Source organism: Polypterus senegalus, chromosome 5 (assembly GCF_016835505.1).
Source record: "Polypterus senegalus isolate Bchr_013 chromosome 5, ASM1683550v1, whole genome shotgun sequence".
NCBI lineage: Eukaryota > Metazoa > Chordata > Cladistia > Polypteriformes > Polypteridae > Polypterus > Polypterus senegalus.
Genome location: NC_053158.1, coordinates 136184399 through 136211379, shown reverse-complemented (window position 1 = coordinate 136211379; position 26981 = coordinate 136184399). Strand labels below are relative to the sequence as shown.

General features: G+C 37.2%; 1 protein-coding gene across 1 annotated transcript in view; it reads left to right on the top strand.

The window, feature by feature from the left end:
• LOC120529518 (adenylate cyclase type 1-like) overlaps nucleotides 1-26981 on the top strand; it is a 557890-nt gene that overhangs the window by 497262 nt on the left and 33647 nt on the right. Inside the window, exon 15 of the mRNA XM_039753390.1 lies at nucleotides 23188-23304. Coding sequence (XP_039609324.1) covers nucleotides 23188-23304 — 117 coding nt within the window. The remainder of the gene's footprint in view (nucleotides 1-23187; nucleotides 23305-26981) is intronic.

Sequence of the window (26981 nt, the reverse complement as noted above, 5' to 3'; positions counted from 1 at the left end):
ATAGGTGCTTTCTGGCTTCAAATCTTCCAGTTCATTCACTAGGAAAGAAAAGGACAGGTTTTGAGGAATCTGGAGTTCAACATCTCCTTTTAGTGGTCTTCACTTTTCCTTCAGATGCCCCATATGAGAAGGCACAACAAGCTGAAACTATTTACTTATCTATATGTGTTTGTGTGTTTCTGGTGGGATAACTTGTTGTTTTGTCCCCGAAAACCCTAGAGCTAGAAGAGCTGGAATGGGATCCACATTTCCTCTCCCCCCCCCATCCTAGGCACTCCTGTATTTTCTATTATAACATTTATGCTGATGAGCCAAACTTTTCCTTTAATTTCCTTCTTTCAACCTACAGACTTCTGTCAAGATCTCTAAAGGTTTTTCTGCCATCTCACTGTGGATTGATGAAGTAATGTCATCTAAAACTGTACCACTCTAAGTATGGTATTATGCAGTTACCTTCCACTTTTCCATGCCAGGATGATTGTCTAAGCATTTATCTTGACATTGTTACACTCTCACAATTGGCCACTGTCAGGAACCTTGATGTGATCATGGATAGTTCCCTTTCCTTCAGTCAACCATGTAACGGTTGTCACATGTTTTCATGGTTGTGTATTCTTTTAACCGTTTCTGCCTCATGCTTCCTTTAGGGTGTATGCCCAGAGGAATCATTGACTGGGGAATATTTCTTTAAGGGGAGTAGGGGTCCAAACAGCGCCTGTGGGTCCTGGCTAAAATCTTCCTTAAAAGGCAAGGAGGCGCGTAGTTTAAGGGGAAGAGAAGAAAAAGAAAGGAAGCGAGGAGGGCGGAGGAAGAAGAAAGGTTGTTAAAAGAAGAAGCTGGGAAGGAGAACGGAATTTGTAAAAGAAGCGCCTGGTAAAAGCACGGAAGGCTCCGAAGTTCACGGTTGGACGCAACAAAAAGGAGTGCGGGCTAACAGGAAAGCATCTTCGGAGTGCACGGCTTCAAGTATATTTTTGTTGAGGGTAGCGGCCATGGAAGGACGTTAACGCTCAGACTCCCGGGTGAGACGGATTTCATCTCTTAACGAAGGATCGTCCCCAAGCCGGTGAGATCGCTCCTTTTACTTATAAATCAGATTACTAGGCAACGGAACGGAGTTGTCTAGATTACTGGACTATTCACGGACTTCCCAGGCCGTGTGGCTAGACTCTTTAAATCAACCTTATATAAAAGGGAATGGGGAACATGTGGGGATTGTGACTCTGTGGGTATAATTTTATATTTGTATATATGTGTATTGCTATAGATATCTATTTTGAATATAGGGGGGGTGTTGTTAAAAGGATATATCTTTGGTGCTTTTCTGGGCTTTCTTTCTTGCTGTCTGTCTGTATAGTATACAAGGGTAAAAGGGGTTGGTCTATTACTGGGTGTATATTTTTTGGATAAGGAGTGACTTAAATGAAGGGTTATTACTGGTGTGCTTTATAATATATATATATATATATATATATATATATTTTTTTGGTTAAACAATTGTTAGGTGTTTATTTCTTTTTTTGATATAAACAACTCCATCTGGGGAACATCAAAGTTGGGTCTAAGGTTCTGTCGGTGCTCGGACATTATAATAATAATTTCCTATTAGAAGGAGTTTTTTGTGTGTGTCGGACTCCTCAACCTTCAATTAGTGGAGTTCGCCACAACCATTTACTTCATCAATGCAAATCTGACACTTCTTTCTTTCATAGTATACACAAAATCCAATTCTTCCTGACTGTCTATGCCAGTCATCTCTTTGTTTGGTCTCTTGTTATTTGTGGTGGTAGATACAGGACACCTTCAGAGGCCTTGAGGAGTCAGAGCTGTATTGGTGGCACAAGGGGGCTATATATAATATTAGTCAGATAGCTTTAATGTTGTGGCTGATTGGTGTATATTACTGTAATAATCTGTGTTTGGAACATTCTAAAGTGAAATACATTATATTTGTAAGTATTCTGCTTTTGTTCATAAAGTTGATATGGCTGGTAAACCAGTACATTTCACTATTATTAGTTTTGATTTGCCAAAATGATTTTGCTTCCAACTTGTTGCTGTCATTTTCAAATAAAATATAGTCTGAAATTACAGAAAAATTACAGCAAAATGTGTGTTTTCATTCATGTTTGACTTTTGTCAAACTAGAACTGTGAACTTCAAAAATAAAGTAAATTTTCAGCTTGTTAAATTATTACAAGAAAAACTTAAAAATAATAATTATGACACAATGAATGGTTATGGTCAATATGTTATAACTAACCAAGCTTACAGTCATATGAAAAGTTTGGGAACCCCTCTTAATTCTTTTGTTTATCATTGGCTGAGCTTAAAAAATAGCAACTTCCTTTTAATATATTACATGACTTATGGAAACAGTAGTATTTCAGCAGTAACATTAAGTTTATTAGATTAACAAAAAATATGCATTATACATCATAACAAAATTAGACAGGTGCATAAATTTAAGCACCCCAAAAGAGATATTGCATCAATACTTAGTTGAGCCTCCTTTTGCAAATAAAACAGCCTCTAGATACCTCCTATAGCCTTTGATGAGAGTCTGGATTCTGGATGGAGGTTTTCTGACCATTCTTCCATAGAAAATCTCTCCAGTTCAGTTAAATTTGATGGACAGCCTGCTTCAAATCATCCCATAGATTTTCGATGATATTCAAGGCAGGGGACTGTTACTGCCATTCCAGATCATTGTACTTCTCCGTCTGCATCAATGCCTTTGTAGATTTCGAACTGTGTGTTGGGTTATTGTCTTGTTGGGATATCCAACCCCTGCGTAACTTCAACTTTGTGACTGATGTTTGAACATTATCTTGAAGAATGTGTTCATATTGGGTTGAATTCATCCAACCCTCGACTTTAACAAGGGCCCTGGTTCCTGATCTAGCCACACAGCCCCACAGCATGATGGAACCGACACCAAATTTGACAGTAGGTAGCAGATATTTTTCTTCCGCCATGCAAAGCGCTTTTTGTTATGACCAAATAACTAAATTTTTGACTCATCGGTCCAAAGCACTTTGTTCCAAAATGAATCTGGCTTGTCCGAATGAGCATTTGCATACAACAAGCAATTCTGTTTGTGGCGTGAGTGTAGAAAGGTCTTCTTTCTCATCACCCTGCCATACAGATGTTCTTTGTGCGAATTGCGCTGAATTGTAGAACAATGTACAGATACACCATCTGTACAAAGATTTTCTTGCAGGTCTTTGGAGGTGATCTGTAGGTTGTCTTTAACCATTCTCACAATCCTGCGCATTTGCCAGTCCTGTAATTTTCTTGGCCAGACTTGGGTTTAACAGCAACTGTGCCTGTGGCCTTCCATTTCTTGATTACATTCCTTACAGTTGAAACTGACAGTTTAAACCTCTAAGATAGCTTTTTGTAGCCTTCCCCTAGACCATGATAATGAACAATCTTTGTTTTCAGATCTTTTGAGAGTTGCTTTGAGGATCCCATGCTGTCACTCTTCAGAGGAGAGTCAAAGGGAAGCTGTAGTGTTATGGGTCCACAGCTCGCTCAGCAAAGGCCAGCAGTTTTATTTAAATAAATAATCACCACACTCGTGGCTTAGTGAGGGGGCGTGGTGGCTGTAGCAAGCCGCAGGGCGATTTGCGGTGTGGGCGTTTCTCACCTAGTGCACAGGTGAGGAACCGCCCACATCCATGATTGTTCCTGTGGCTAAGGTGCTGCAGCTGCTATGTCCTCTCTGCATATACAGAGAAGCACAAGTCAGTTAGGGAGGATGGTGTACAAAATGGAAAGAGAAAGAGACGGAGGTTGTTGAAGAAAGCAAAAAGTAAGTAAGAGAGAGAGAGAGCGAGCGCCGATACAGAAGAGTTTGCGAGCGAGAGAAGGCTCGCATGGGAGAAAGCAGACAGCTGAGAAGAGAGCCCACGAGGGGAGTATTTGGCCAACATTCAGTGGGGCTGAAGGTAGCAGTCGCTCCAACTGAGTGATTAAGTAGCTGGAGTGACTGGTAGATGAGTCGACTTGGCCGTCAATAGGAGCGGGAGTCGGCTTTGGGCTGGTGTAGTCCTAGTGTGAGCACCTTGGCCGCTGAGAAAATTGTCCAAGTCTTGGTCTGATTGGGAGCCCGACCTAGCCAAGGAGCGAAGGGCTACCGGAACTGAGTGAAGGGCAGCTGTTCCTGCAGGTAGGCCACTCTCTTGTTGAGCAGCCCAGATGGGTGTAGCAGGGGAGCCGCCATGATAGCTGAAGACACCAGGCTTTTACTGTTTGAAAAGACTGCTTCCTGATGAACGTTTTTAACCTTGTTTTGAAGAATTGTTTTTGTATGTTTTTTAACCTCCACATTTCTTTCAATGGATTATTTATTTGATGAAGACTTTGAAAACCACTGCACTATTTAATTGGACACTTTGTTTTTGATTTATTTTGATTGTTTTAAATAAAAGCACTCGCACTTTTTTACATCATCCCCTTGCTCAAATGCTATTGTTGCCTCACTTCTTAGCTCAACTCGGTGACATTATCGACGGTGTTGGGTTCAAGGGCTTCCGAACCACCGATGGGAGCATGGAGCTGAACCCGCATCGTCACAGAAGCACAACTTGCAATTGACCACCTTAAATACCTTTTCTCATTATTGGACACACCTGTCTATGAAGTTCAAGGCTTAACAAGCTAATTCAACTAATTTTGTGTTGCAAGTAATCAGTATTGAGCAGTTACATGCATTCAAATCAGCAAAATTACATGGGTACCCAAATTTTTGCATAGCCAGTTTTTCACGTTTGATTTAATTTCATACAACTAAATACTGCTTCACTAAAAATCTTTGTTCGGAAAACACCCCTGTACTCAGATGTTCCTAGGAAATGAAAGACATACCACTGTTATCTTTTTTTGTTGAAAGTAGAGTACTGTAAATTATTATGCTGGCTAAGAGGGGTTCCCAAACATTTTCATATGACTGTAATTTCTGCATTGCACATATCTTATTACTGCCATAGCAGCTTATGGTTGCAAAATTATGGTTACAATGATTAACCTTCTGACTGTTAATATTTCTACTTGAGCTAAGTCTGAGTTCCCTTCAGCAAATTCCTTAAAATTAAACCTTCACTCTCTTTGGATTTTATGAACGTTCCCGGCCATCACAATATTAATTCTGTACATTTAGTAAATAGTAGAATGTGGGATTAAGGCATTTTATCCTTTGTTTTTTTTGTATTTTGACTCCTCCTTTTTATGATTTGGACCATCCCGCAGCTCGTTTTATTTTTATATACAGTATATACAGTATATTTTATATGATGTTCCTAGAGGAAAGATGACACTCCTTAACTTCCCAGGTAAGGCATATGCAAGGGTGCTGGAGGGAAGAGTCAATCAAATTGTTGAACCAAAGATACAGAGGGGAATAATGTGGATTCAGTCCTGGTTCTGGAACCACAAACATCTATGTGGTGCAGTTGCTGTAGCGTGCATGGAAGAAAGACTAGGGCTGCCAATCATCCTCATTTTCCCGGACATGTCCTTATTTTTAATGCGCCATGGACTGTCCAGGAAGAATTTATAAAAGTTTGAAAATATCCGGAATGTTGGCTCCTAAAATTTGAGAATCTCCATATCCTTATCATTGGTAAAATTTGAAAGCCGTACACCAATCAGCATTTGCAGAAATAGTGTGCACACTTTTTTCCCAGAATCCTCAGTTTCATTTTAGTAGTAAACAACACAGATATTGATGAGAATAGTCAATGTTTGTCCAACTTGGCTTTTTCACTTCATCTTTTGAATTCAGCTTTATCTTCTTGGCGAGTAGACAGTTCATTATAAGTGTTGTTCGTTTTATTAATTATTTATAATCCTAATTCACTGTAACTAAGTGAATTTATTCAAAATCAAAATTACAATTTCACGTTTTGTATGTGAGATCTTATTTTCAATTCTTCTTTCAGCAGAATGTTTAAACAAGAAATTTCATAAATCCAGGTACAGTCTGTCATATTTAAGTGCAAGTAAGTACTGCTTTGTAATATTTTAATGGAAAGTATTGTTATTACCAACCATTTTTCCAAAATGTAAATGAATGAGTCAATTATCAATGTTTCAGTTACTTAAAAAATCACACATGTATTCTGTCAGATAAATGCAATATCTTTTTAGTTATCAGTTCATCAAATAATAAGTCACTTCTTCAAGTAATTTAATATTTTCATAATTCTTTCATTTACATAAATTCTGGAATACCTATTATGCCGGAAAGAAAGTGCAAGTTTACAGACTACTTGAACAACAAATATCCTTGTTTTATCAGATTTATCAGATTATATCAAATTTACTGTGAAAAACAGCTTCAGGGGAAAAATATAAAAAAAATGTAGTTAAATGCAAATAAACTAAATTGAAAAGATTAAAATTATTTTTATTTTACTACAAGTGAATTTACCATGTGTATCATTTTTACAGGTTAACGAAATTTAAGCTATCCAAATAAGATTGCAAGGAGTGAAGTCTGTTAATTTAAGAGGCTTGACATATTCAAAATATTTAATGGCTTATTAGTTTGCCAGTGACTGTGATTGTGGACATCATTTCATAATTATAGTGATAAACTGCTACTAGAGGTTTATATCATTTTTAAAAACCATAAGACATTGTAAAGATATATTATGGCATCATAAGGAAAGGTGTCCTCAAAAGTCCTAATTTTTCAACCCAAATATCCTAATTTGCAGAGAGAGTTGGCAGCCCTAACAAAAGATATCCTAGTCTACAGGATAGTCTAGTGATTTGTAGGTTTGGAAAAAATATATGACCATATCTCTCAGCATGTGTAGGGGAGGTGCTGCTGGAATATGGGTTAACAGGGTCATTCTTGTCAAGGCTGTGTTATGTCACCATTCATGTTTGTGGTTTTCAAAGACAGGATATCAAGGTGCAGCTGAGAAATTAAGGTTGTCCAGCTGGAGAGGCTATGTTGTTGCTTAGTTCGGATTATGATGAAGTCCTCTTTACTTCATCTGATTGTGACCTTCGGCATGCACTTAAGCGATTCACTGCTGAGTGTGAAGTGGTTGGCCTGACAACCTTTGAGAAGCTCATCGATTCAGGAGAGCCTGAGTAGATTGTAAGGCTCTCCAGATTGCAAAGAGCCAGTTGAGGTGGTTTGGGCATATTGTAATATGTCTCATCCTAGAGCTGCTCCAGGCGTGTCCCACTGGGTGGAGACCCTATGGCTCTTTAGCCATGCTCTTTAATTTGGCCAATGAAAAGGATTAATCTTCTCATTTTACGTTTATTCTTCCTTTTCATACAATTGCTTAGCTTATATCAGACATTCTTGTCTATTACAATACGATTTAAAAAACAATCAGCATATTGTGGTCCACAATTTAAGATAAGCCCTGATGTATACATAATAATCTTCTGGCTGTGAGTAGCACTCAACTGGCTATGCTTCACTTCTGGCCTCAAGAATTCAAGGTTGCAAATGGTATCTTTTCATAAACCATTTGAATTGGATTTAATGTGGTAAAATCTTCAAGACATATAGTTGCTCAATAAGCTGATATGAGAAGTTTTTTTTAGTGTAGGGGAAAAAAATCAGAAAATATCAGTTTTTTCATACATTACATTTTATCTCATACTGGGCTTTGGGTTCATTCATATTTTTCTTTGATACATTAAATCTCTTTACAAAATGCTACTAATTTTTGATTTTACCAGTCTAAAGGTAATTTCATAAGTTTTTTTTATTTTCTTTTTTCACTCTATGGTATGATACATGCTGTATAATGTGGGCTTAAGAGAAGGACTTTACGGGTATAAAAATTAAATAAATGGGAAAGGTCACATGAAACCATAAAACATGAAAACAAAGTTAGTCTGCTGTCCCAATGCAGAACTCAACTTATAGTCAGACAGCGTGTCGGATTTAATGACTGCAGTTGATGAATCTCATTGCATTTCAGGGTTTCGAATTATACAAGGAACTGCAGAGGTGACTGATTGCACAATTTCCTCACAACTATTCATCACAGTCTAATATCTAATATTGCACCTCTTAAATACTGCTAGGCCACCTCATTCTGGTCAACATGGAGCACACCAATATGGCAAAGAAAACAGAAAATAAATGTCTGTACTGGCTCCAAACTTTTCTGAATACACATTCCAAAACAATTGCTTTCCTTCTTTTCTTGCAAGTACCGTTTTCCTTCTCTGATGTTGTCTGCATTTTATGCATTGTGATTCCATTGCACACAAACAAGAGCCCACTGTGTGACTTGCAGTTTAATTGTATCATAGTACTTGACAGTCAGTTGAAGGGGCTGATTGAGTTGCTGGAGGTGCTATATTCCACAACTTAAAGGAATGGGCAGGCGCTGTGACTTTCTACAAATCATTGAGATATTATTAAGATTATGAAATAAAGGCTACGACTAAATATTGTTGTGAAAAAAAAAAAAACTGAGGTATTGTGACAACAGCTTTAGACAAACAAAAATAAAGGTTCAAGAGTTGATAAGCATTTCTAGTTTTTATTTTTTAGAGTGAATTTAACCTACCAGTTAAATTCCATGAGACAAATATGCCAGATATTATTATCATCCTACTTTATGCTACTATGCTTCATTACAGGGCAAGGTTTTTTGGGCATATGGTAATTATGTGTTGCATAGCAAGACATGGTGCTAGAATTATTTTCTTCTATTTCATATATTTGAAATAAATCTGAAAGCAATTTACCTTCCAATTGCAGATAACAATTTATATTAATGTCTCTGCAAAGATTCTCATATTTTTAATGTCTTCCAAAAGTTCAATGCATCATGAGACCTTATGTTTTCTGTTCTGTATTTATAATTACATCAAAAGGGTCACTTATGGATGAAATTTATTTTATGCATTTTAGGGAAAGTGATTTACAAAAATTGTTTAAATAGTAAAATATTGTTGATAATTCCTGAGTTTACTGTCAAAAAAGTGTCCAGTGCTAATATACAAAATGATTCTATAACAGGCGTAGGTGTTTATGTCAATGCATCACCTGTAATGAGTAGATGAAGATTGGAAATATAATTCAGTTTTAGGATACATTATTAAAAAGCCCTTATGTAGAGTCTTCTGATATTTATATAGCTGTAGTATATTTTGTGCAGAGTACAGTATCTTCTTCACACTTTGAATAAAAAGCATTTCTAGCTGTGACAAGTTAAGGTAAGCATATCTTTACAATCCTGAGTACAGGAGATTTAGTTGAGAGACGATCTGGGAGTTTAAATTCCTCAGGGAGCATTGCGTCCAGAAGTGATTGCTGTTGAAGCAGAATTGAAGAAGCAAGTAGACGAGAAACTTAAATCAATTTGTTTCCATGGAAATGTCATTGTGATTTTTCCACATTCTCCTAAAGCTGTTATCATAATACAGCAGTAGCCTAATTGGCTAGAATTTTCTCAAAGTGGGAGTGTGATTAGGACTACTTCTAAAATGCATATAAATAATATTATTTTGTGAATTTCCTATAAAAATTTGTGTCAAAATATTTTGCTGAATTACTGTAATATCTAGTTACTCTTTCTGTGTTATTTCCATGTTAAGCTACTGTCACTTTGTTTAGTTACAATTAAGTTTTATTAGAATTAAAGCTTTTCGTATGGTGCACAATTTATGTTTTGAATATATTGTTATTAGTTTACTTCAGGATTGAAAGATAAGTTTATAATTATTTATTATTTTTGCAATCTATACGTGTAGTTTGTTCTACTTATCAAGATACTAATTAAAGAAATGTAATTCTTTATAATGAAAACAACAGAGGGTGTCCAAGTAGATGGTTATTTGTTTATGTAATCTTCCTAAATTAGTATTAGATTATTGGTTTCCTCTGGTAATTCAGCTTTCTTTCCACAATTTAGAAATTGGCGTTGAATGAATACATTTAAATTCACCCAGAAATAGTGAATGTAGTTTTCCCTGGTGATAAATTACCATTTTATTGAGGTTTGGTTCCCTTTTTCCAGCTTTCCATTGCCCTCTACTGGAATAAATAGAAAATGCAATACAGAAAGTACCCAGTTAAACCAGTTTGCTTTACCCATACAGTACAAACATTTGCAATACAATCTTTATTTATAGAATATTTTATATTGAAGACTTACAGTAAGGATTCAACTAAGTGAACAGATGTAACACTTCTTTTTTTTTTAATGGTCTAATCCAAGTGCTAAAAAAGATCAAAAAGCAAAACAGGAGTCATTAAAGTAATATATTTTAAAAAGAACTGTTAAGATTTGGAGCAGCTAGAATTACACAGCAGGGCAGAAATACACAATGGAATATACTGCAAGTCAGGGAGTTTAAAACTGGGATAGGAATTGCATTACTAATTAGGGAAGCAGGGTGAAATCCCAGTATTCAATATACTGTATTAATGTCCATCTATAGTTAGAACTGATTGTCACTACTTTTAAGCAGGACAATAGAATGGTGTTAAAAGAAGCTTCTACACAGACAAATAAGAACTTCATTTATTTATATTGCACATTTTTATACAAAGGATATAGTTCAGAGTGTTTTACATGTTAGAGAAGTTGTTACATGCAAATTAAATTAATATAAATTAAATTTAAATAAGAATAATAATGAATATGTGGTACATAAAAGATAAATAAATAATGCCCATTTACAGTACATAAGAAAGATATATAATTAAGAGAAGTAGAGTCCTTAAATAATGAATTGGCAGTCCAATTATAAAGTCAGATTACCCGGGTGGACAGAAACCCACATAGAAGAATGGAATTTAACCCTAAATAACCCAACCAAACCTCACAATGATAATAGACTGGTATAGAAACTTAATACATAAAACTTCATCATAATGTAGGTTAATAATATTCAGGATAAGTCAGTCAGTATTGGAGCGGGCAAGTAGTATAACCTTTGTGCTGAAATATTCAGATGACAAAAGAGTGTAACTCTTTGTCAAGATTGTGACAGCTGAAAATCAAGAACAACAATCAGAAAACTGTATATCTTGAAATCCAGAGTTTACTTCAGAGATACCTCATATTTGGAGGGTAAAAATAAAATAATGAACTCATGGAAAAAAGCCGTCTACATTGTATGAGGCCAAACAATTTTACAAAGACTACCTCTATCTAAAGGACAAAATCCTGGAATTATATTTAAGCTGCCAGCACTAAAAATAATGAATAAACTGAAAGGACAGAATCTCTGTTAAAGCTATGATATTAAAGTGGAATATTATGCATTACAGTATGTCTAGTTTCTACTACATAAATGTAAAGAATTATTATTATAAAAAAGGTTGCAAAAATATATTTTCACTGGCACTAATCCAAATTATGGACAAAATAGAGAAAGAAACAATACTTTCTAGAGGAAAAGAAATGAAAAGACAGAGCAAGCACTCAATACATAAAACTGCACACTATTACCAAGGATACCTGAGGTGAATACTTCCTGCAATACCTGAATGGACACAGGAAACAACTGCTATTTAAACAGATAATGGAAAGAGATGAGCTTATCAGTGATTTGATTGGGTCAGATAAGATACAATCAGATCAGATAACATAAAATACTACAGTCATGGGCCAATTTACAGCCGACTGTGTGAAGACCATTCGTACTTACGGCTGAGCATCATAGGAAAGCACCTTGAGCATGGGAATGGTGCTATATAAATAAAATGTATAAAACAATGTGGCAAAAATGATCTAGAAATTGCCAAAACTAGTCACTAGAAGCCAGAAAGGCAGAACTATCTTGTAAATAACAATAAATATTTCATTATCATTATCTCGTGGGGTCTCATATGCTTTCTGATTCTTGTAGGACCCTTTAAGGTTTGTTTTAACTGGCACTGCTCCACATGGCTAATTCATATGCATTTGGCACACACTGTCTTCCCTAAGTTAAAGTATGCATACTAGTGACTCACACCAGACCCACAGAGCCTTAATTGCAACCTGTAAACTTTATGACCGATATACAATTTGACATACAGCTGAATGGACAGTCTCATATGAAACCATAAGACGGTACACGACCATATATGATTTTTTTTTTGTCCCAGAGGGCTTTCTTGTGATTCACAGGGTTAAGCCTTGCAACATAAAACATAGGAAGACATATATTTTACTACAAAAAGAAAGAGAAAAACAAAACAGAGCTTTAATAATCTGGAATCCACAAAGTGTATGTCATTAGCAGTGCAGCATCTCGGCAGAAGGTGTAATCATTAAGGGTATCTCTTAACTTGCTAATTGGAAACCTGTTAATTGTAAATTTTGGATTCCAAGATATATATTCAGGCTGTTTTCTTGATTTTCAGTTCTGAGACACTTGACATAGCAAATAATTAGAAATGCATCAGCTATCTGAAAAGGTTTTTATTTGTAGTATTACACTACAAGCCCCCACCACCTTGGACTGTTTTAACATGAATATTTTTCAGCATACATTTTAAAAACCTGTGGGATTCTAATGTGTTCCAGACTGTACACCAGTTTATTAATATTGTGTGGGCTGGTTGAGTTATACGGGGTTACAATATTCCTTCCATTGCATAGAAAATCCTAATATTCATCCATCCATTTTCTAACCCGCTGAATCCGAATACAGGGTCACGGGGGTCTGCTGGAGCCAATCCCAGCCAACACAGGGCACAAGGCAGGAACCAATCCTGGGCAGGGTGCCAACCCACCGCAGGGCACACACAAACACACCCACACAACAGGGCCAATTTAGAATCGCCAATCCACCTAACCTGCATGTCTTTGGATTGTGGGAGGAAACCCACGCAGACACGGGGAGAACATGCAAACTCCACGCAGGGAGTGAAGTGAACCTGGGTCTCCTAACTGCGAGGCAGCAGTGCTACCACTGCGCCACCGTGCCGCCCCAAATCCTAATATTGCACCTCTTAAATACTGCTTAAATATCCTGTTTGCGATATTTTTCTGTTTTGGTATACTTCAGCATCTAATTTGTAATACACTCCCCATTATTATCTAAATTCTGTTTCAGAAAAATAATACTTCAGAACACCAACATTTTTATGATCATATAGAAGACATGTATTGTATGCATCAGCACAGATAATACACAAGACTTCTTGTACACACATACACACACACACACATATACTGCTATTTGTTCATATCAGTTGTTACATTTTATTTACATTTTTTGGCCCTCAATGGACCTGAAAAAGAAAAACTAAATTATTTCCAGTTGTCACCTTCCTTTTGTTCACTTCTCAGATCCTTCAGTTCTATTTTTAACATCTTATGTTAATATGCAAACCTACAACCTCAGGCAGAACATGCTGAGCAAAGTACATTTCTATATTCATTCTTCTTCTTCAGTGCAGAGTGGTGACACCAGTGCATCAGTAAAATAGGTTTATTTTTTTAACAGTTTTAAGCATGTGAGCCTGTTAAAATACATCATGAACACCTCAATCTCACATAATATAAATTCTAACCAGTCTGACTGCAAAAGATCTTTTTTTTTTTTTTTTGGAGGATAGATTATTTTTTTGGTCCATGGTGTGAAAAAACAGGAGGATCAAGGATTAATCCTAGGAGGCAGAGCTAGCTACAACAAATATCTAATCTTGAATGCAGTCAAACAAGGCAAGATATAAAAGCACTAGTCTAGAACCTGACATCATTAAGAATTTATATTTTCTTTACTTATATTTATTTATTTAGATATGAATTTTCAAGGTCCATTGACATCTGTTTCTTCCTGTTCATTGCATCAGACAGATCCCTAAAAAAAGGGTTAGCCATGTCAACTCGGAACATACAGTCTTCATGTAGTACAATATCAGTTGAATCATTGAAGTAAACAGCATTTATTTCTATACACTGCCCTCCATAATGTTTGTAACAAAGCCAAATTTTACCTTTATTTACCCTCTGCTTCTCAGTTTAAAATTACAAATCAAACAATTCAGACGTGATTAAAGTGTACATTGAAGACTTTAATTTAAGGGTATTTGCATACATTTCGGTGACAGTATAGGGAAATGACAACACTTTTTATATATGGTCCCCACCATTTCAGAGCACCATAATGTGTGGGACTTAGCAATGGTTGGTATATTAAAATGTGTCTTTGTCCCAAACATTATGGAGGGCACTGTAGATCATTTTCAAATTACTTCACAATAATAATAGCTAAACAGAGTTGCAAAAGAAAGCTAACACTATAGAACAATTATGTATAGTAGATTATTTAAAACTACAGAAATGACAATCAAAATATTCAGCTTAGTAACAAAAACTATGACTACATGGCCTGGGGGAAGAGGAAAATAAAAATTCCAGCTAGAGTAACGAGAAAAAAAAAGTAATAATTAGTGACCAGTCTATAAAACAGTAAATCAAATTCATTTTTATGAAAAGATCCAATTTCCACCACCCCTCGGAATGAAGGAATGCTACTGATGCTAATAATTTCTTAAAATATCAAGAAAAAGACACCTGAAAGAGGCACGGTTTTAGTAGTTTTTTGAAGTGTTCACCTGTATTACGATGGTGTATCTCAAAGAGTAAAGTATTCCAGATGTTTGCAGCATTAAAACAAAAAGCTGCTGCATCAGTTTTTTTCATGCTTTACTACAGCTGGTGAGATATGTTCAGGTTTCCTTTTTTTCTTGCTGCTGTATTTTAAACTAATTGCAGTATTCTAATGGTTAAAGACAAAAGCGTGTATTACTTTTTCCGTAGCTTGTAATGATATGAGATTTAATTCATGCATTGTTTCTTAAGTGAATGAATGCAGCCTTTTAATGTGTGATTTGATGTTAAGCATCTAAAATGACACCTAGATTCCATACTTATGAACCAGTTTATTTTTAATGTCCTCCTTTTTTTGCTGCCAAATATTAAAAATGTTTGTTTAAGTTTAAGGAAATTATTACACATCCATTCTGTGATGCTAGTATCAGAAGGATGGATCAGAAGGTGTAAATCCTCAGGGCCATCTGGCACTATTGATAAGTACATCTGTGTGTTGCCTGCATAGCTGTGGTATTTTCATTTTATATTTCAAAATGATCAGACCTAAAAGAAACATGTAGACTAAAGAATATCAAGGAAATCAAAACTGTTGAAAAACTACTTCACTTTTTCTAGAATTTTACTTAAAAACATGCTAGAAATAGTTCTAAACTTGTCCAAGGCAGAAATATTAGATTACTCTTCTCAAGTAGTGGCTTAACTAGAGGATCAGGAAAATCCCCAACCCCAATAAAAAAATAACTATATCAAGTGCACTATCAATTAGCTAGTCAGACACTACTTAAAAAAGGCCTGTAGGGACTAGATCAAGGACACATGTGGACGGTGTCAACTGAGTAATTATTCTGCAAATATCAGGCTAATTTTAGTAAAAGGAGTTTAATTTACTTTGTTCACTAAGTTAAGGTATAGCTAATGTAAGAGCCATTTGCTAGTTATTTAAGTTATATTAAATGTTTTTCTATATATTAGTGCATAATCTATGGGAGGTTCTTATAACCCCCACAAGCTGAATGGAATTGGTATTTTTTATTTCTTGTCCCTCTGACGATAGGTTAGTCTCAGTTAGTGACCTTCCTTGCCGTAGGTAAGACATGAAAGGCACACAGTTTCAAACTATGCCTTAACGTGCTTAGTTGTATGTGCAGAGCCATACGTTTAGAACCTACTGAATGTGAAGTAAAGCAAAGTGAAACAATTCATCCTTAAGTATAGAAACAATTGCAGTTTAACAAGAAGAAACATTCTTCCTTATTTTGCCTTTTATTGTACATGTCTAACAACTCATCTCTATTCTTGTGTGGATTGCTTGCTTGAATTTTCACTAAACCTTTTAAAATGAGCTTTTGGACTGAATAGTTTCTTTCAGCATGCGTTTGACCCATGTTTGATCCTACCGTACATTCCAGTAGCTACAGTTAAGTTTCACAAGGCCTGTGATATCTTACATCTTTATACTTTATAAGAAAAAATATGTGCTGCAAAAAGTCTCACATTTAGCCATTGATGGTTTAAACATCCATTCCAAAATACTAAGCTGGGTGCAAAAGTCAGTCATTTGTTGGATTTCCTGCATTATTTTAAATTATTTATAATTATTATAATTACTTATAATTTTGGAAAACATTTTTCCTATTTATTGATGTGAGCCTTTAATATTTTGCAAAGGATTGTTATTTTAATTTTTCAGTCTTACAGCACTCTGTTTCAAACCTGCTTCTGTTTTCCACAGTATAACAGCTATGTTGCTTTTTAAAAGATTTTTCTGGGGTTACAATGTCAGCCACTGCTTTCAGGTTTGCATTTAAATTGTTGTCCTAGTATTTAAATTGCTGGCTGCATTAAAGTAGGTACTAAAGTAAGACTGAATATTTAATAATATTAGAAAAGGAAGAGTCCGCTATGCCACTAAAAAAAAGAAATGTAAAAAACTGTCCTCTTTAATCCAAGTAAAAGTATTGTCATATTGAAGAAAAGTCAAGTCAAGTTGGTGAGCATGCACTGGTACAGTGCGTTGCCGCACCCACTACACTACAAAATATTTGGGATCCCGGTTTGGAACCCACCAGGCAGACACACGGTCCAGTCCCACCCTCCAGAAGTGACCCTCTATCTGTCACAGCCAGGTATTACGTGGGCGACCCCTTGGCCTGGTCCAGCCACTCGAATCCCCAAGAATGAGAATCTTACAAGCCGGATCACCCTCGGGGAAATGTGCCACATGGCCGTTGTGCTTTAACTGACGCTCCCTCACAATGCAGGTAATGTGCTTCATTCGGGACTCCATGAGCAACTGCTTATTCTACACAAAGTAAAGCCAACGGTACCCAAGGATTCTCCGAAGAGACACAGTACCAAAGGAGTCCAGTCTTTGTCTCAGGTCACTGGATAGTGTCCGTGTCTTGCAACCATATAGCAAGACAGGAAGCACCAGGACTCTAAAGACTTGGACCTTCATCCTTTTGCATAGATATTGGGAGCATCACACACCCCTTTCCATCAACCTCATGATACCCATGCTCTCCCAATCCATCTACTGACTTCATAGGAAGAGTCACCAGAGACATAAATGTCACTGCCAAGGTAAGTAAACCTCTCAACAAGGTCGACACTCTCTCTGCAAACAGACACACTGCTGATGGCTGTGCCCAAGAGGTCATTAAAGGCCTGGATCTTGGTTTTTGTCCAGGACACTCGCAAGCCCAGACACTCAGATTTCTCACTCAGTCTCTCAAGCGCCCCAATCAGAGCCTCCATTGACTCCGCGAAGATCACAGCATCATCAGCAAAGTCAAGATCCATGAATCTTTCTTCACCAACAGATGCCCCACAGCCGCTGGACCCTACGACCTTGCCCAACACCCAGTCCATACAAGCATTAAACAGAGTAGGAGCAAGAACACACCCCTGACAAACCCTAGAATCAACTGGGAAAATGCAGAGGTCCTGCCCCCACTCTGCACAGCAATCACAGTACCAGTGTACAGGCCGGCCATGATATCCAGCAATCTCGAGGGGATCCTGCTTAATCAACTGAGTCAAACGCTTTGCAAAAATCGACAAAGACTGCAAAGAAACTCTGCCGATATTTGCATTTGTGCTCCATGAGATCCCTCAGTGCCAGGATGCGGTCGATGGTGGACTTCTAAGGCATAAAACCAGACTGTTCCGGTCACTGGTGGGTGAGCAAGTGAAAAAAACTCCAGAAAGCTGGAGAAAAAAAACTAAATCTGCAGGGATTCCAGACCATGAGACCACCCAGTCCCCTCTGGCAATTCTACCTAACATAAATGAAACAGTCCTCTTTGTATTTAGGGTTCTCACGGAAGGACTTGGTGATGATGGTCATGTAGACTTCTGGCTTTTAGTCCATCAATGTTGGAGCATCATGATGCTTTAAGTAGGTGGTGGTGGCCGTAGTTATTATTACGGCAGTATACATATCTCCTTAGGTTAATGTTAAGTCAGCGCTTGAAAAATTGTTTGACGTTATCAGTAAACAACAGAACTTGCACCCTGATGCAGTTTTTATCATTGCTGGGAATTTTAATCAAGTGAATCTTAAGGATGTATTCCCCAGATTTTATCAGCATGTTCATTGTAAAACCAGAGGGGAAAACACCTTAGACCACATATATACAAACATAAAAGGTGCCTATATGGTTATTCCATGCCCCCACCTTGGCAAGTCTGATCATCTCTCTTTGTTTCTTGTTCCAGCGCACAAACCCCTTATTAACAGTACTAATCCAATTAGCAAGACTGTTAAGGTTTGGCCTGAAGCTGCCATTTGCCAACTCCAGGACTGCTTTGAACAAACAGACTGGAATATATTTTTTCATTAGACAGACATAGAGACATATACTTCATCTGTGCTGTCATATATTATTTACTGTGTGGACAATGTCACTGTCAACAAAAGGATTAAGGTCTACCCAAATGAGAAACCATGAATGAACAGTGAACTCAAACAGCTGCTCAGGGAAAGGGACAAAGCTTTTAAATTAAGAGATACCACAGCCTGTAGAGCTGCCAGAGCTAACCTCAAGAAGGGCATCAAGTCTGCTAAACTAATGTACAAACAACGGATTGAGGAGGACTTTGACAGTAACTCAAATTCGCAGTGAATGTGGCAAGGCATCCGATTAATCACGGATTACAAAATGAAAAATGACGTACAATACACACTGGCAAATAACAATGCCAACCTAGTAGAGGAACTTAACAGTTTATTTGCACGGTTTGACAAGGACAATAACCAGCCTGCTGACTGGAGACTAACAGCCTGTGGTCGTACACATACATGATGTGTGGTAGGCACTCGAAAACATCAATACAAGGAAGGCAGCAGGTCCTGATAATGTGCAAGGACGTGTGCTCCAGGCTGCACTGACCAATTAGCTGAGGTATTTACACACACATATTCAACCTCTCTCTCTCCTCAGGTGTAGTCCCCTTGTGCCTGAAATCCACAACCATTGTACCTGTTCCCAAAAAGCTGAGGATAACCTATCTTAATGACTATCGACCAGTCGCTCTCACCCCTGTCATCACAAAGTGCTTTGAACGGCTAGTAATCACCCACATGAAAGCCTCCGTCCCAGCTGATCTATACCAACTCAGTTTGCCTATCAGTCAAACAGATCAACTGAGTATACCATCTGTGTGGCTCTACATGCTGCCCTCTCACACCTGGAAAAGCCCAACACCTATGTTAGGATGATCTTCATTGACTACAGCTCTGCATTTAATACCATCATAGCTAACTAGCTGATCAAAAAACTCTATGCACTAGGACTTGCTCCATCCATATGCAACTGGTTACTGGATTTTCTCACCAACCACCCCCAGTCTGTCAGGATGGGCAAACACACATCCTCCACCCTTACCCTGAGTACTGGTGTGCTGCAAGGATGTGTACTAAGTCCCCTTCTCTATGCACTCTTCACCCATAACTGTCAACCCATCCACCAATCGAACATTATTGTTAAATCTGCAGATGATACAACTGTCATTGGGCTTGTAACAGACAACAATGAAGCTGCATATAAGGAAAAGGTTCAGAATCTGACAGCATGGTGCAACACCAACAACCTGATCTTAAATACCAAAAAGACCAAAGAAGTTATTCTGGACTTTAGGACCACTAAAAAGACCAATCACAGTCCAATAACAATCAATGCAGATGCTGTAAAGAGAGTTTCCAGTTTTAAGTTTCTAGGAGTCACAATCTCATAGGACCTGTCGTGGGCTCACAACAACTTGACTATAATAGGCAAAGCACAACAATGCCTCTGTTTTCTCAGGAAGCTAAGGAGAGCTGACTTCGCCCAGAAGCTGCTGGTTAATTTTTATAGATGTACTATAGAGAGAATCTTAACTAACTGCATGATGGCCTGGTACAACAGCTGCACCAAGGCTGTTAAAGAAGCCCTGCAGCAGGTCGTTAAAACAGCAGAGGCCATTATTGGGACTGAACTGCCATCATTAGAACTCTTGTATAAGACTCGTTGTGTGAGAAGGGCCAAAAACATTCTCAAGGACAAAACTCATCCTGGAAATTCTTTGTTTGATCTCCTTCTGTCAGGAAGACGCTTTAGGTCAATCCGTGTATGCACAAACAGACTAAAAAATTGCTTTTTACCATCTGCCATAATCTTTCTGAACTTTGAATCTCCTCACTCTGAGATTATTTTTAATTGAACATGCGCAATAAGATATATTGGTAATGTGCAATATACTAATGTAATACAATATATAATATGTAATGTACTGTTCATTAACAGGCGCAATAACAATTTATGCTGCTGTACTTTGAGCAATAGTAATTTGCTCTGGTTACTTGATCACTTAAGACTGTATACGACATATTTGGAATTATTTTACTTTTCTTTAAATGCACCTTGGGGCTGTCACAAAAAGTAATTTAATTGTGTTACACAATGACAATAAAGTGCTTGAACTTGAACTGACTGTGACTCTCTGATGGAAGGGTCTAGTGATCATCAGATATACCATATATGTAAGATATATCTAGATTTTATTCACATAAATTCTAAGCCCACATGAGTTGACCAGGCCTAATGTGTAGCACCCTTTATGCGTAGACTGGTTGATACATTGAGTAAGGTCAAAAGAGTCCTATCTGATCAAAGCAATTATCTACATGAAAGTTGAAATCACATACTAGTAGAAAATTGTTGTAAATAGTTATTATAAAAGATAATAAATCTGAAAATTACTTAACGAAGGAAGCATTATATTTAGGTGTTTGATAAATAAAGGAAATTTATTTCTTTAATAGCAACATCAAAATGCTCAAAAGATACAAATATAATGATGTTGGCACCTTTACTATTTATACTGCTCAACAAGATATTTACTAAGCCACCCCTCCCTTTTCCTGATGAACCAACTAAGTAAACTATTAAAGTAAAGATAGAAATGATTGGACATTGGATTATAATTATAATTAATAATAATTCATGTGTAAAGCTCCCAGTGGTTAAGAACATTACTTTGATAAACTAAGCCGTTCAGTCTATAAGACACATTTCATTAGCTAGTAATTAAGTTGACCCACTATCTCATGTCAAGGTGTCTCAGCTTCAGCTACATGACTAAGTAGATTGTCCCAGGCTTCCATGATTATCCAGCATTATTTACATTGTTTTCACAAAGAATTCAGACTCCTTCATTGTATTGTGTTGCACGTTTTATTTTAAACAGATACATTTGCCATTTTCACTAATCAATCTAAGCTTCACCCATAATTAAAAAATGAATGAATACATGTTTTCAGAAAGGTCTGACAATTAAATATCCATCCATCCATCCATCCATCCATCCTCTTCCGCTTATCCGAGGTCAGGTCGCGGGGGCAGCAGCCTAAGCTGAGAGGCCCAGACCTCCCTCTCCCCGGCCACTTCTTCCAGCTCTTCCGGGAGAATCCCAAGGCGTTCCCAGGCCAGCCGGGAGACATAGTCCCTCCATCGTGTCCTGGGTCTTCCCCGTGGCCTCCTCCTGGTTGGACGTGCCCGGAACACCTCACCAGGGAGGTGTCCAGGAGGCATCCTGATCAGATGCCCGAGCCACCTCATCTGACTCCTCTCGATGCGGAGGAGCAGCGGCTCCACTCTGAGCCCCTCCCGGATGACTGAGCTTCTCACCCTATCTTTAAGGGAAAGCCCAGACACCCTGCGGAGGAAACTCATTTCAGCCGCTTGTATTCGCGATCTCGTTCTTTCGGTCACTACCCATAGCTCATGACCATAGGTGAGGGTAGGAGCGTAGATCGACTGGTAAATTGAGAGCTTTGCCTTACGGCTCAGCTCCTTTTTCACCACGACAGACCGATGTAGAGCCCGCATCACTGCGGATGCCGCACCGATCCGCCTGTCGATCTCACGCTCCATTCTTCCCTCACTCGTGAACAAGACCCCGAGATACTTGAACTCCTCCACTTGGGGCAGGATCTCTCCCCCAACCCTGAGAGGGCACTCCACCCTTTTCCGGCTGAGAATTAAATATCTAACACTGAAATCTGTCATTTATATAAATATTCAGACCTTTTACTGTGGCAATGTAAATTGTGGTCAGGTGCATCATGATTGCTTTAACTACCCTTTAGATGTGTCTAGAACTTGATTGGATTCCACTTGTGGCAGTCTGAATTGATTGACACTGGAATTACCAAAGCTTACGAAAAACTCATAAACCCGGCCAAACTTAATCCGTTCGCACTTCTCCGTCAGTGTCTTTTTTGTTGTAAATGTGTTGATAAGCCCAAGCAGCAAGCAGCCTGCTATCCCATCCTCCCACAGCCACAGAAACGGCAAAAACCTCTCTTAGCTCAAGCCTTGTTTATCAAGTTACCCAAGGAGATATGTAATTGTAAATGCTGCCAAAGCGGCTTTTGCAAAGGATCTGAATACTTATATAAATGAGAGATGTTTTTTTGATTCTTAAATTTGCAAATGGGTTATTAAGTATAGAGTGATGGACAAAAATGGCAATTAAATTAAAATCTACAATATAGTAAAGTATGCAGAAAGTGAAGGGGTCTGAATTCTTTGTGAATCCACTATATGTAATCGTTTTCTGTGCTTTTTATCATATTGTACTCCTTTGAATATTTGTGGATGACACCTGCAAGGCAATATATTAATAAAATGCATTAATATTTTCATTGTTATTTTGTCTTGGCAGTTGTGAAACGTATTAAATAAATAATCTATGTGCAGTGGTGGAGCAAAAAGGTGATTTTATGTGTTACATCTACCCCAAAATAAACATTATGAAGTGAACATTAATTTCTTGCATATTAAACTATCCATCCCATCAAATAACAACCACACCTTTAATTTCTTGCTAAAATATTCAAGGAGAATTATTTCCAAATGCAAATCCACACCCTTAGGTAAGTAAACATAAAGTCAAATACATCTTGCCTAAAAATGTTGAAAGGAGACCACTTGATTTCCTCCGTCCCCAAGCCTACGTCAATTTGTACTGATGTCTCTGTACACCTTTTTATTTGAATTTTTTGCACTTTGGTCAGATCAGTAATTTAACTGACCCAAGTTATGAAAGGCCTCCTCACCTTAATCTGTTTGCTTAATATTTTATCATTTAGGCAGAAGAAGAGAGGGATGATATGGAGAGAGTTAAACTTGACAACAAGAGGATTTTGTTTAACTTACTTCCTGCACATGTTGCACAGCACTTCCTAATGTCTAATCCTCGAAATATGGTAAGGATCATGATTATAACATTTTGTAGATGTCCTCACAAATGCTTAGTGTTTTTGTATTGCCTGGTAATGTACATACACTGAATTTTGCCAATGAGATAAAGTGACAGATATACATGGTTATTCTTAATTGACATAAAATCTAGTGTGGGTGCTGATGTATGTATTAATGGGCCCTGTATTGTACAGGTGCCTCATTCAATGTGGGTTCCTGCTTTGCATTCTTTCCTGCTGAAATAGGCTCCAGACACATGCCTAATATGCACTGGTAGGTTTGCATTAGGTGAATCATAGTACTTTAAAGGACACTTTTTTAAGATTTTTAATCTATTCATATATAAGTTTTAGTCCTTTGCAATATATAGTATTTCTCATCATTAAAATTAAGATAACTAACATTATCTTCCCATTCTTTATTGCTCCCTTCCTCTCTTATATATTTTGTTTTGTGTACTGTATGTTGTCCTATCTACTGATGGCATTTGATCCATCACAGAGTTTTGAAGAGTTGAATTAATAAATTGGAAGTCATGTAGTTAATTGAACATACTATTATCAAATGAAGCCCACAACATGACTGAACTTTTTGTTCCTTTCTGTTTTCTTTCTTTCACTCTATTTGTACTTCGAATTAAGTGTTCTGGCTATAACCCTGCCTTTTTGTCTAAATAGCAGCCAAATAAGTATCCTGCCCAATTTTCTGGATTAATCTGTTTATTCTCCCAAACCTTCCAGTGTTCCGTCTCCAACTTCTGCTTTCAAATTCAAAACCCATCAATTAATTTACCGTATATTGTTTTTGCTAATGGTCTTCTTAACTTAAGGGAATACTCCACTCAAAAATGAAACACTTTTTATATAATACTCAGTCTATGTAGTTTATAGTGATGGCCAAGATAAAAAGTAATATCGTGTTTTTTCGTGCAGAACTGAGAAAGAGCAAATATCAAAATCATGCTTGAAAAAAATCTAATGTTTAAAAATTCAAAGCATACATAGAATTTTATGAAAAGTCTAACTTTTATCAGTAATAAAGAACTGCAATATCTCATTTATTCCTCTTTGTGGAAGAATTTTATACACCCAACACTAAAAACAAATTCTATTTACCACATATCTGCTAACATACAAACAATAGCATTTTACTGTGCTTAAAATAATGTCACTAATTGAGATTACTTTTACCTCCTATTGAGCATAAAATTAGAAAAATATATTTAATTGTCTAATAAAAGATGATGATTTGATTTTTAACATCACAAGAGGAAGCAGATTATCAATGCAGGAATTTCACGTGTAAAATTTGCATTTAATTAAGTTGCTGTCAATTACATTTTACATTTTTTTAACTGCTTACATTGTAGGTAACCACTCACAAGATTAATATATTTAAGTTTTTTGTGATGTATCAATTATGACCTTTGGCCATTGACATTGTTTATGTAGTATTCCTCATAGTTCATATCTCTCAGACCACTGAGTCTGCTTTCATAAAACATTTGATTAATGTATGCCTGGTGTGTGCTTTTAAAAGATAAAAACTATTACAACAAGTAATTTAATGTCACAAATGTCATGTATTCTTCATTTTCGTTATGTATTAGTTTATTATAGATTACTATAGTACATTTTGCAGGAAAAAAGTTTGTTGTATGCATGTTACTCTGCAAACTTGGGTCCACCTATGCTATCAATCAATCAGTCAATTTACCTAATTTTATTTTATATAGCACCAACAGCATCACAGTAAAGTCATAATTTTTCATAAATTTTGTATATTGCAACCTTGTAAGTTTTAGTATATTTTTAAAAATACTAATTTCCTCACAGTGTTTAACCATGTTCATGGATTGTGGACTGTCTTAAAGACAGACCTCAGTATGTGCGTCTCGGGAACTGCAGGTCTGACCTTGTGGTCAGCAACACAGGAGCTCCGCAGGAAACTGTACTTTCCCCAGTTCTGTTCAGCCTATATATATCGGACTTCCAATACAACTCAGAGTCCTGCCACGTGCAAAACTTTGCAGACGACACTGCTATCGTGGGCTGGATCAGGAGTGGGCAGGAGGAGCAGTATAGGAAACTAATCAAGGACTTTGTTAAATGGTGTGACTCAAACCACCTACAGCTGAAAACCAGCAAAAACAAGGAGCTGGTGGTGGATTTTAGGAGGCCCAGGCCCCTCTTGGACCCAGTGATCATCAGAGGTGACTGTGTGCAGAGGGTGCAGACCAATAAATATCTGGGAGTGCAACTGGATGATAAATTGGACTGGACTGCCAATACTGATGCTCTGTGTAAGAAAGGACAGAGTCAACTATACTTACTTAAAAGGCTGGCGTCCTTCAACATCTGCAATAAGATGCTGCAGATGTTCTATCAGATGGTTGTGGTGAGTGCCCTCTTCTATGTGGTGGTGTGCTGGGGAGGCAGCATAAAGAAGAGAGATGCCTCACGCCTGGACAAACTGGTGAGGAAGGCAGGCTCTATTGTAGGCACAGAGCTGGACAGTTTGACATCTGTGGCAGAGTGACAAACATTAAGCAGGCTCCTGCCAATAATTGAAAATCCACTGCATCCACTGAACAGGATCACCTCCAGACAGAGGAGCAGCTTCAGCAACAGACTGCTGTCACTGTCCTGCTCCACTGACAGACTGAGGAGATCATTCCTCCCCCACACTTTGTGACTCTTCAATTCCACCTGGCGTGAACGTTAATATTATACACATTTATTGTTTGTCTGTTATACCTTCATTGTTATCACTCTTTAATTTAATATTGTTCTTTATCATTATGCTGCTGCTGGAGTATGTGAATTTCCCCTTGGGATTAATGAAGTATCTATCTATCTATCTATCTATCTATCTATCTATCTATCTATCTATCTATCTATCTATCTATCTATCTATCTATCTATCTATCTATCTATCTATCTATCTATCTATCTATCTATCTATCTATCTATCTATCTATCTATCTATCTATCTATCTATCTATCTATCTATCTATCTATCTATCTATCTATCTATCTATCTATCTAGAATTATTGGTGTCAGTGTAGTGAGATAGAGCAGTAGTCCAATTCATCTTGGAAGAGTAAGTGCAGAAGCTTTCAAAGCTGAGAGAAATGTGACAGAAAATAAAGGTGGTCCTTTTGCAGGTGAAGGGAGAAAGGGAGACTCTGGTTCTTAGTGCACAGTAGCATCATATGTGTGGCAGCAACTTCAATTTACACCAGTTACAAAGAGAAGACACTGAGCACCATTTAAAAGATACAGTGAATATGATGGATATGAGGTTGAGCTTCAGTTCATAACAGTAAGAAGTTGAAGCTGTGAAAATTTATTGGTAGAATTTGACTCTACATTGTGGCTTATCCTTTCATAACTTGGACACAGAAAGGGCCTACTGTTGAGGTACTATTTATAAAAGATGGCTTTTGCTTTTTTTCTTTAGCAAGAGTCCTGTGTTATTTGGTTAAGTACTTGTACACGATAAAACATTAAAACAATTTTTACAAGAATAGGCCATTTACTCAAACTGACAGCAAGAATGAAGGCTATTTATTTGTAATTTGGATTGGTGCCTCTTGATTAATTTCCTATTTGAACTACAATACATATAACATTTTTATATCTAATAATATCTTTTTTGACTTGATTACTCTTTCTGTCA